This window comes from Jaculus jaculus, chromosome 10 (assembly GCF_020740685.1).
Source record: "Jaculus jaculus isolate mJacJac1 chromosome 10, mJacJac1.mat.Y.cur, whole genome shotgun sequence".
NCBI lineage: Eukaryota > Metazoa > Chordata > Mammalia > Rodentia > Dipodidae > Jaculus > Jaculus jaculus.
In genome coordinates, this window is record NC_059111.1 from 113,208,231 (window position 1) to 113,220,445 (window position 12,215).

The following is a 12,215-nucleotide window of genomic DNA, read 5'->3' on the forward strand; positions in this document are numbered from 1 at the left end:
TGCATCTGGCTGACGTGGGTCCTGGGGAATCAAACCTGGGTCCTTTGGCTTTGCAGGCAAACACCTTAACTGCTAAGCCATCCCTTAAGCCCAAATATTTTTAAAAATATTGTCTTATTTGTGTTTATTTATTTTTGAAAGAGAGAAAGAATGGGCACGCCAGGGCCTCCACTCACTGCAAACAAACTCCAGATGCATGCACCACCTTGTGCATCTAGCTTACAACGGTACTGGAGAATTGATCCTGGGTACTTTGGCTTTACAGGCAAGTGCCTTAACCACTAAGCCATCTCTCCAACCTGCAAATGATTTTTAATTTAATTTATTTATTTGTGAGGAGAGAGTGAGAAAAAGAGAGAGAGAGAGAGAGAATGGGTATGCCAGGGCCTCTTGTCCCTATGAATAAACTCCAGATGTGTACACACCACTTTGTGTATCTGGCTTTACATGGTGGACCAGCAGGCTTTGCAAGCAAGTGCCTTTAACCACTGGGCCATCTCCCTAGCCCCAAATCTTTGAGATGCTCAGCCATATATTTATTTATTTATTTTGGTTATTTGAGGCTGACCTATAACTCACTCTGTAGCCCAGGTTACCTCAAACTCATGGAAATTCTCTTACCTCAGTCTCCAAAGTGTTGGGATTAGAGGTGTGCACCACCATGCCCAGTTTGTAAACATTTCCATGATGCAATGATGAAGTTTCCATAACTTTTGGGCTAGGTTTTTAGGAGTCTGGGTTTAAGGTTATAAATATAATATTCCTTTAAAACATATCTCAGGGGGCTGGGAGGATGGCTCAGCAGTTAAAGGTGCTTGCTTGCAAAGCCTTCCAGCACAGGTTCAATTGCCCAGTACGCATGTAAAGCCAGATGGGCATTCCTTAACAATAGCAAGAGACCCCAGTGCAAAACACACACAGACACAAGGGCTGCAAGTTGTATTCAAGCGGCTGCTTTTCACGCTTGACGATGGACGTGTGAAACGGTACCGGTTTGATGAAGATGCAGAGGGCACACAGTGTCCTCAGAAACACCACACTGTGCATGTGGGAACACTTGCACACCCACATGGACACGCTTACTGTGCGCAGCCTGAAAAGTTAGACCCTCCCAGGGAAAAGCTGGTCCTGTAGAGCAGACTCAGGAAACTCTGTGGCTGATTATCAGCCTCCATCCGGCCTTAGCTTGAGCGAGCTGGGGTCTGTCCCACTCTGCTTTCTCTTGAGACCCAGAGCTGGCTTCCCTGTGCTGACGGGATGTTTTTTTTCCTCAGATGGGAGTGTGCCCCTGACAGCGCCACAGAATGTGTGTGTTTGGGATAGGATGAGTCAAACACACACAGTGTCAGTCACTTTCAGAGCAGGCAACCCCAAATGTAATACTGTTTACCAGGCGCACGGACATTAATCCCCCCGGTGAGCACCATTAACTGCAGCCCCGCAGTGCCTTAGGCAGCCGGGCACAGATGGCTCCAAGCTCCCATACAACCGAGATTGGAATTGAGGTCTCGTCCGATCACCGCCCCTCTGCTGGGGAGGCCTAATGCTAGTAAGAGCTGCTTGGCGACTAATTTGTTTTTTATCAGAATTGTGGTTCCCAAGGTCAGAGAATCTGTGGTCTAGGAGCCTCCCAGCAGCCCCCCCCCCCCAAATAAGGCATCACATGTCAAATTAAGAGAGCATCCAGGGCTGGGCAGGGCTCAGGGTAAGAGCACTTGCAGAGCAGGTGTGGGAGTCTGGGAGAGCCCGAGTTCAGTCCCCAGCACTCACATGAAAGGCCCAGCCCGACTGAGCCCCAGCCTTGCTGGGGGTGAAGGCAGGAGAATTGCTGGGGCTTGGGCTCAGCCAGTCTGGCTGAAAAAATGGCAGCTCTGGCTTCAGAGAGAGAGATTCCATCTCAAGGAACGAACATGGAAGAGCAATAGAGGAAGGCACCAGCATGCTCTGCCTCTGCCTGCGTGCACTGCATATAACACACCACACCACAATGCTCTACGTGAAAGCATATGCCGAGAGAGAGCGTTCACTCAAAAGACCTTCCGTGCCACATTGTGTCTCCCAAGGCTTCAGGGCAAGGACAGTGGCAAGCTGGTGGCCCTGGGAGTAGCCTTGGGGTCACTTTGCAATGTCCCTTCATTATGCATCTGTACAAGTAGCACCCCAAAGTCACAGAATTTTTTCAAGGCCGTCACTTTTGGGTGCTTGTCTCTTGCCCAGCTAGACATGTGGGAAGGTCTTTGATGCAGGGAGTGCATGACAAGGCCATCCCCGGCCCTGCGGAGTGGTTCCCACGCAGCGCCCTTCACCCATTCTGACCTAACTGGCAGCTACTGCCCTGGGGCCACCAAGGCCGTGAACTCCATTCAGAGCCGCATGGGCTTCCTGCAGGAGCGTGTGGCTCCAGTCTCCCAGGACCAGAGCGGTCAGGACAGGTGGACCCCCTTTCTGACTGAGTGCATAGTTTTGCTTGGTGCTTTTCAGGACCTCTAAGCTAGGCACACAGCATAGGAGACAACAGAGGCAGCCGAGATCTGTCACATAGGATGGCTGCTTGTCTCTGTGTCAGGGCAGAATCAACTGGCCTTTTCCCTGGGCTCTAGGGCCCTGCTATTAGGTTTGGCTAGCAGCTCCTGAGGGCCAGGTTGGCACTGGCTCAACTGAAGTAGCCTGACTTAAGAGGAGCCTGAAAGGACACCTGTCCTCTGAAAGGACAACTGTCCTCTGTGGGTGTAGCTGCCCTTTGGGGCCCGACTCCTACTGCTCCGAACCCTGAGCCTTGTCCTCCATCATGACGCCTGTATTAACCCTTGAATTACTCAGCTTGCACCGGGGATTGTTTTCTTCTAGGATCCGGCCATTCCTCCCTGACGGCCAGGGCAGGAGACTGGAGCTGCAGGCTGCGGCTACTTGCACCCTGTCCCCACAGCCCTTGGTCCCCTACCTATCTCAGGTTGCAGTGCCATCCCACCCATTGTTCTGCAGAAACCAAGGTTGGCAAGCTCCCCCACCTGTTCCTTCAGCCTCTAGCACCCACTCTCACCCTCCTGATTCACCCCAACCGTGCTTCTCCCTGGGCGGGTCTTGCCTGCCACGTGACAGTGATAGGACACTAAGGCACGGGCTACGAATGAACTGGCCCACACGTCCGAAGTCGAGAGTCTCTGCAGCAGAGGCACGGGTGCAGCGGGAGGAGCAAGAGACGGGGGTGTTTAGTGCCTGGCAGACATGGCGGACGTTAGCTCGTCTTACGGGTCCCTATCTGAGGGACAGCCTGGTTCCTTGATACATTGTCTTGTGTTTAGGCTTAGGCTTACATCTCTCTGTGTGTGTGGTGTGCATGCATGTATAGATGTAAGTTTATATGTGTGAGGGTGCATGTGCGTGATGATATTTGCGTGCAGATAGAGGCCAGAGTTTGACGTCAGGTGAATTCTTCTGTCTCTCCTCCTCCTCCTTCTTATTTTTTGTGGTTTTTTGAGGCAGGGTCTCGCTCTAGCCCAGACTGACCTGGAATTCACTCTGTAGTCTCAGGGTGGCCTCGAACTCACGGCGATGCTTCCAGCTCTGCCTGGGATTAAAGGCGTGTGCCCCCACGCCCGGCTGAGCCTTCATTTTTGAGACATGGTCTCTCACCAAACAAATCAGCACACTGATTTGGCTGAACTAGCTAGCCAGCAAGACTTAGGGACCGTCTTCTCTCCACCTCCCCAGGACTGGGGCACAGGTGTCACCACTGTTCCTGGCCTTTACGGGAGACAGGAGATATGAATTCTGGTCCTCATGCTTGTGCGGCAAGCGCTTTATTCCCTGTGCCATCTCCGTATCTTGTTCAGTAATGAGCCCTCCAGCCCTTTTGCTTGCATTTGGGCCTTGTTATCTCGACACCACTCTCAATAGGGTTTATCCCAAGACATCTCTCCCAGCTATCTCTGATGGACACACTGAAGGCAGTAAGGACAGGAGACGGGGGTGGAGGTGGGGTGGGGGGTGGGGAGTATCCTCCCCACCTTCTTCCTGCCCTAGAGCTACTATCTCTGGGAGAGCCCCTCCTGCTGCCTCTTCCCAGCCCCAAGGAGAAGCTGGCTCCTCTGCTTCCCAGTTGAGCTAACACCCAGAGCTCTGCTGCTGCCTGGGCCCTGCCCAAAGCGTGTGGCCACAGTGGGGCTGAGGATAGAGCCCTGCCCTTCTCAGTTGTTCCAGGTGGCGCCTTCTCTGCCTAAGGACCCTTGGGGACCGGGAGTCACCTCCCATGCACATAGGAACACAATGCTGAGTGGAGGATGCCTGTTTTCTCAGTTGTTCGTGGCTCTGTTTAGACACACACACACTCACAAGTGATTATTGTTGGCTGTGCGCTCAGCAGGAGGGTCACGTGACCCTGCCCAGGAGGTTCAGGCGCTAAGTAAAAGAGACAAAACAATTCAAGGACAGGAAAACACATCTCCTGCTAAATGAGGCTGCTCCCCACCCGGAGGGACGAGGTTATTGGCTCCTTCTCTGATTCATTCCTTTTTGCCTGGAGGGTAACTTTCCACACCACCTGCCCACAAAACCCTTTAAATGTGAGCTGCTATGTTAATCCACATTTACGGGGTCCACTTCAGGGAATCTAGCCATTTTACCTGCCTGTGGAGTGTGCAGGTTGGTTTGGTTTCACAGTCTCGGAAGCTGAGGTCCTTTCTAACCTGGTGGTTTCCATGGCTGCAGGGCAGTCGTGGGGTTGCCCCAGGTGCTCACTGGCCAGTCCCACAGCCCCGTTGCCTGGCACTGGGGAGGAGGCACCCTCCTATTTGCCTTGGAAACAGCACCCTCCTCCCAGGTGCCTCTTCCCCAAACACCACAACACCTGCACACAGCACCAGCAGGTTGGGCTCTGCAGGTGGCCGGGGACCCAGCCTCTATCAAGGCGATGTCCTTGAGCCGCAGGTGAGGGCTGGCTTTGCATGCAGGGTCCCTGTGGTGCATCCCTGTCAAGCCCAGTGTGTACAGGAGGCCTTGTGGAGGTCTGCAGGAAGTTGGACGGAGGCCCCAGATACATGACCCCCAACCCAGCATGCTCATTCTAAAGGCTCCAGCATGAAGCTGGGTGCCCAGACCATGAAAGTTATTAACCAGGTGTGCAAAAGGACTTCCTTTTCTGAGCCCTCCTTAGAGCGAGCCTCTGTCACTGGCAGGCACCGGCCTCCCCCTCAGCTTCCCATCACAGGAACTCCTGGGCGTATGGCCCAGTATTTTCCTTCTCTTTCTGTTTGGTGCAGAAAAAAATAACAAGGGAGAAATGAGGGTGCCAAGGGAAGGAAAGAACCTCTCCACCCCAGCGAGTTGTACAGAGAGCAGAGATGGCCAGAGGACCGTGTTTCCCAAGACTCCCTCCCTTCGCCCATGGCCCCCTCTCCATCTGCATCGTGATAGAAGGGGCCTCTTTCCTCTGAAGTGAGGGTCACACACACAACCGGGCACCTGTGCTGGGGGTGGTGGGCTTGAAAACCTTCCCAATCCAAGTGTGGCCCTTATTCCAGAAGACACTAAGGTGAGCCTGATTTCAAAGTTGGAGGTCCGAGGGCTCCAGGCTGGCTGGTGAGATCCAAAAAGAACACAGAACGAATGAATGAATGGGGAAGGTGTGAGCCCCACTCCTCCTCTCAAAGGGCAATGTGCCAGGCATTCTCAGAAAAGAATCTTTTCAGCCTAGTATTACACTGGGTGAGCTTTGGGGTTGTACCTGGCTTTCCTTGACAACTGTCTGTGTCTCCCAGAGTGAAAAAAAGAAAAACAAAACATTTTTTATGTGTCTGTGGGTAAAAAAAAATTTAATTGGGCTGGAGGGAAGGCTTAGCAGTTAGGGCATTTGCCTGCAAAGCCAAAGGACCCATGTCAACCAGATTCACAAGGTGGGCCATGTGCCTGGAGTTTGCAGTGGCTGGAGGCCCTGGCATGCCCATTTTTTCTCTCTCTGTCAAATAAATAAAAGAAAAAAAATTAATTAATTAATTTGAGAGAGAGAAAGAAAGAGCGTACCAGGGCCTTCAGCCACTGTAAACAAACTCCAGGCACATGGCCCACCTTGTGCATCTGGCTTACGAGGGTACTGATGAATTGAACCTTGGTCCTTAGGTTTCACAGGCAAGTGCCTTAAGCACTAAGCCATCTTTCCAGCCTCTGTATCTATGTTTATGTTTATAAATAGGAAATATAATCAAAAAGATTAAAAAATAGTTACAGCAAAAAAATTCACACAGCGGGGTGTGGTGGCGCACACCTTTAATCCCAGCACTCGGGAGGCAGAGGTAGGAGGATTGCCATGAGTTCAAGGCCACCCTGAGACTACAGAGTTAATTCTAGGTCAGCCTGGACCAGAGTGAGACCCTACCTCGAAAAAAAAAATTCACCTTTCTTTTTTGGTCTTCATTTTGAATCAATAGCCATACAGCCATTCCACTGGAAACTGAGCACCCCAAATTAGCCTTACACTCCAGAGGCTTAAGGGCTCTCAGCAAGACAGTCCTACCTTAGATGCCACCCTAGGTGATCTGCTCTGTGACCAACCAGTCACCAACCCTGGAGTGCCTAAGCTGCTCCCCTTCATTTTGATAATTCACTAGCCAACTCGCAGAAGTGAGGAGACTGGACTTCTGTTTACATTTTTAGGATAAAATACACAAATGAGGACTATCGAGATGAAGAGACACGCAGGTCTGGGAGGGCCTCAGATGCAGAGCATTCTTCACAAGGATAGAGCTGCATCCCTTCTGGGCACAGGGGTGTGTTCATCAGTCTAGAAGTCCATGGCAGCTTGCTACCCAGAGTTAGTACCCTCCTGTTACACAAGCAAGGTTAATGGAGGAATGACCATGAGCCCACGTGAAGACACTCAGTCTACAGCCTCTCCCACCATGAAGGTCTGGAGGTGGGATCGACAGCTTGGCCCAAGGCCCCACCACCAAGCCTGGGGCTGAGACTTAGGCACTGGCATTGGTGACTCCCAATAAGGAAGATGCTCCTGTCACCTGGGCAGCTCCGAGCACTGGAGTATCCCTCCCAGGGCCAGAACCAAGGCCAGTTTTCTCTGCAAGAGCTTCTGGTCAGCCAGTGTTTCTACCCAGAGGCCTCAGCACCCTTCAGGGGTGGTTTATGCTACTCAGAGTGTGCTGTGCAGCACTGCACACACTAAGCATTTTAAGAAAATATTTATTTTTATTTATTTGACAGGGAAAGACGGAGAGAGAATGGGTGTGCCACAGCAAATGAACTACAGATGCGTGCGCCCCTTCTGCATCTGGCAGAAGCTGTGGGGAGTCACAGGATGCACCCTCAGGGGCCCGGCACTGAGGGATGGGGTGTTCAGGACAGGTGCGGCTAGAGGCTGGCATCCAGCTTTCCTGTGTGGACCAGGTGAGTAGTGGTGGGCCCTGCAGGGTATAAGAAGTGGATTGCTTATGGAAGATCTGGAAACTCCCACAGCATGTAGATGAGGATGTGTGGGCCTTGGCTAGCTCTTGGTCCATACTCTGGCTCCTTTGTGCTCTCTGGGGTCACATGCCCTGGTGCTCCATGGCCTCTTCTCCTCACTGTCCATTTCCTCCCACCTGGTCCTCAGGCTTCCTCACCAGGCCTGGGATGCTACCTGTTCCCCAGTGAGTGTTGCCTCCCTTTCTGGTCAGGTGGCACTTCTTCCCCATGCACTGACGTACTCATGTGGGCACTGCCGTCTCTGTAGGAGAGGGAGCACGCAGCTCTCTGCCTCTTCATCCATCCAGCTTCTCATAGCACACCAGAAACACGCATGGCTTTAACTCTTTTTTATTAAAAGGCTAGAAGTTGGGCTGGACAGATAGCTTAGCAGTTCGTGCACTTGCTTGCAAAGCCTAAGAACCCATGTTCTCGCCAGATCCCCCATAAGCCAGATGCACAAGGTGGCACACACATCTGGAGTTTGATGACAATGGCTGGAAGCCCTGGCGTGCCAATTCTCTGTCTTTCTCTTATAAAAAGGGCCAATTTGTTGGGCTTGCCCCCTTCCAAAAAAAAAAAAAAAAAGGCCAAAAGTTGAGAGTCATGGGCTGGAGCAGAAGCTCCTTGGTGACTGGAATTCAGACTCTGGTGCTCTTGACTCAAAACCGCTTCAGGTCCAAAATGCCTACAGTCGTTCCAGCCATCAGACCTGCCTTCCAGAAGAGGGGAAAGGCAAAAAGGAGACGGGAGTGCATCAGCCTTCCTCTGGTAAAGAGCCTTCTCAGAAACCCACCCAGACCTCCCTCCTCCTGGGAAATACAGGCTTGCCGCGGGACACCGTGCTGCCTGGAGGAAAGTTCCGGGGCCCAGGAGAGGGCTCAGCAGCTCAGTGTACTTGCTTGCCTGGGTTCAATTCTCCAGCCACCCATGTGCAGCTGGACAGACATTTGATGCAGCAGCATGAGGTCCTGGTATGCCCATACACACATGCACGTACGCACATAACACAGTACATATGTGCAAATAAAGAATAAAAAGAATAAAGTTCTGCTGCTAAGCACCGACTAGTGTGGCTGCAAATGACTAAACCTGTTGGGGATGTGAAGAGACTAGAGGCACCCGGCGCACACAGCCCGGGCCTCACACGCAGCAAGCACGCAGAAGACGGGCGCCGGGGCCTGCTCTTTGAGCCCTGGTGGCTGCCCGCAGCAGCGGAAAAGCGCCACCACGCAGCAGGGCCCCGGCGGGATGCCAGAGGCCAGTGGGACGTGGGCAGCTGATCAGAACAGCAAAGTGGGAGCGGGTTCTTGCTGCTGGAGGGGGACTTGATGACTTGGAAAGAAGATGTGGGGAGGGGAGGAAACGAGCTTGAGGTGGGGAGGGGTGGTAGAAACTCTGCCTCACCCACATGGCAACCTCCCACCCGAAACCAGGTGATACCAAAAGCAGGGGCCCTGGTCCTCAATGGTTCTGTTACAAGTTCTATGTAGCCTAGACTTGGAACCTCTGATCCTCCTGCCTCTGCCTCCCGTGCTGGAATTCCAAGAGTGCTCAGGTCGCAGGTGTGCGTGCTGGATTTACAGGAGCACCAGGATTACAGGTGTGCACCACCGCACCCAGTTTAGGTGGTGCTGGGGCTTGAACCTAAGGCTTTGCGCCTGCCAGGTGAGCACTCTGCAAGCTGAGCTGTGCACGGCCTTAGCCCCGGGCCCTGCCGCTAGTTACAGCACTGTTCTGACAGAAGGCAAACTGCAGACTCAGTTCACTCGCCTCCTCCACTGTCCAGAGCGGATGGAACGTGGGCCCAGCTGGCCAGAGGAGAAGGGCTGCCAGAAGGACCCAGGTTAAGGAAAGCAGGCAGGTGGGGTGGGGAGAAGAAAGGAGAGCGGGTGCCCAGACAAAAGCTCGGCCAGGAGGCCTGCTTCAGAGGGGCCACTGCAGGGGCTCCTCGGGACCAGGAGACTTGGAGGCGGAGGGTTCAGAGCTGCGCTTGCTGGATGGGGATTTGCTTGCACCAGGTTTCGTGCCCAGAGCTCAGACCTCAGTGCTAAGGGTGGGGCTGAGGGGTGCGATGGAGAGATCAGACCTCAGGTGGATGAGGGAGTCAGGGAGCGGGCCTGGGACTGGAGGATTGGGACTCGGACCATGAAATGGAAGCCAGAAACGGGGATGGAGACGGGGCAAGGGTAAAACGGGAAAGGGGTGTGTGTGTGGGTGCTGCACTGTGACCATCTCTGGAGAGGCAGTTGCCTACCAGGAGTGAGACCCAGGAGCAACCTCTGCTAGGACCTGGGAAGGAGGCAGGGGCTGGTGTTGGCACAAGGGTGGAGCGAGCCCCTGAGATTTTGCCGTGACAGAGGTGGGTGGGACAGGGCAGTAACCTGCCATAGGCAGCTGCCAGGCACCTGGAGGTGGCCCAGGTGCAGTGCCTGAGGGGAGGGCAGGTGGGAGGGAGTGACTCGCTTCTCCTGGGCTCTGCAGCCGGCTAGGGGCTTTTGTGTGGCATTTCCCCACTTCTTGCAGCAGAAGGAAATGAGGCTCATGCTTCTGGAGGTGACCCTGCTGGTCCTGCCCACACTGCTGCTGTGGTGGGCACCGGCCAGCAGCTCAGAGGAGGAGGCCACCAACGTGCGCTGTGGAGGTGAGTGGAGGCCATGCAGGGCACACGCGGGGCTGGCTTCTAAAGGACCTTACAGGAGACAGGCCTCTGGACACCCCCTTCCCTGTCACTGTGGATCCCGGATATCCAGACCCTTTGGGGTTCCCACTCAGTGCTGCGTGGCGTAGTCCTGGGATGCAGAGCTTGCTGGCAGTTTCTTTGGAAGATCAGCTGTTAGCATTCTGCTTCTGCCCCATGTGTACCTGGGGGGTCAGGACACCTTGTCTGAGGTGCCTTGGGGCACTGGAATGTCTGTGGGCAGGGAGAAGTGCGGGTCTGCCCTGAGTGTTTTGATGATCAGCCAGTTCCTGGTACTAACGGGCGATGGCTGGATAAAGAAGCACTCGTGGGCTTGCCATGGGGCACTTGGGGTTCACAGGTGGCTCTGGCAGTGGCCTTTTCTTGAGCCCCGTGGCCACAGTGAGCGAGGTCAGTTAACAAGCCCTTTGGGAGCAGCAGGTGGCAGGTGAGGTGGCAGTGTAAGGGGCTGGCGTGTGTGTGTGTGTGTGTGTGTGTGTGTGTGTGTGTGTGTGTGTAGAGGTCAACCTTGGGGCTGAAGCCATCAAAGGACGTCCTGTTGGCTCTGATCTATTGAATGCTGGCTCTTGGGTGGGTCTCTCTGTAACTTGCCCCTGCGTGTCTGTGGTCTCTATAGGATGGCCATTTTGATCTTCGGGTCTGGAGCAGGTCAGTAGAGCCTGATAACTTAAACTCTACCTAGGAAATGAAATCCTCATTCTCTTACTGGCATTGGCTTCTAGCCTGGTTCTGGGGCCCAGAAGGGGACACAGAGTAGGCTACAGAAGCAATGAGTGGGCGCGGGGCTTGGGGCAAGGTCAAGTGGGGAGTGGAAGCCAAGGGATTGTCTGAATAAAGAGCCTTGGCAATGGCCTATAATGATTTGGAGGCAACATAGACCTCCCTGGCCAATGACTCACTGGGAGGTATCCCATCCCAGGCACTGAAAATTTTCTAGTAACAATCTGTGGCTTCTGGATGTGCCATTATTTTAAAAAGTAGATTTTCATATATCTTATTCAGAATATCTTGAATTTTGGTTGACCATCACCTCCTCCCCCGCCCCCCCCCCGCCATCTTTCTTTTATACGATCTTTTCCCCTGACCTCGCTTAGACCTTTCCCCTCCCTGTATATACAACACCATCCCCTTAAGACCTTCCCTTTCCTCCCTCCTTTATAGGCTTTTTCTATCTTATGGGCCTCTGCTACTGATTATTGGCTCCAGATCACACACAAGTCTATACATTTGTAGCTAGGATCCACATATAAGAGAACATGCGATGTTTGGCTTTCTGGGCCTGGGTTACCTCACAGATCCATCCATTTCCCTGCAAATTTCATAATTTCATGTTTCTTTACCTTGGAATAGAACTCCATTGTGTAGATGTACCACATCTTTATTATCCATTCATCTGTGGATGGACATCTAGGCTGGTTCCATTTCCTAGCTATTGTGAATAGAGTAGCAATAAACATGGTTGTGCAAGTATCTCTAAGGTAGTGAGAAGAGTCATTAGGATATCTGCCCAGGAGTGCTATAGCTGGATCATAAGGCAAATCTACTTTTAGCTGTCTCAAGAACCTCCACACTGATTTCCACAGTGGCTGTACCAGATTACAAATTCCCACCAACAGTGCAGAAGTATTATTTTTCTTTTTTGTGGGAGTGTCTTGCTCTAGCCCAGACTGATTTGAAATTCACGTAGTCTCAGGGTGGCCTCAAACTCACAGTGATCCTCCTACCTCAACCTCCTGAGTGCTTATGCATCAACACATTTGGCTTTTTTTAAAAAAAGTTTTTCTATTCTTTTTTTTTCAAGGTAGGGTCTCACTTTAGCCCAGGCTGACCTGGAATTCACTATGTAGTCTTAGGGTGGCCTCAAACTCATAGCAATCCTCCTACCTCTGCCTCCCAACTGCTGGGATTAAAGGCGTAGGCCACCATGCTTGTTTTTTTTTTTTTTTTTTTTCTTTCTAATGCCTGGCTTCTTAAAAACATTTTTATTAACAACTTCCATAGGTATAGACAATAAAACCATGATAATTTCCTCCCTCCATTCCCATTCCCCCCTTTCAAATCTACC

The 12,215-nt window shown here is 52.5% G+C and overlaps 1 protein-coding gene across 1 annotated transcript in view; it reads left to right on the plus strand.

Moving 5' to 3' along the window:
- Cnpy1 (canopy FGF signaling regulator 1) overlaps nt 1–12,215 on the plus strand; it is a 101,078-nt gene that overhangs the window by 23,388 nt on the left and 65,475 nt on the right. Inside the window, exon 2 of the mRNA XM_045160097.1 lies at nt 7,210–7,392. Coding sequence (XP_045016032.1) covers nt 7,227–7,392 — 166 coding nt within the window. The 5' untranslated portion in view covers nt 7,210–7,226. The remainder of the gene's footprint in view (nt 1–7,209; nt 7,393–12,215) is intronic.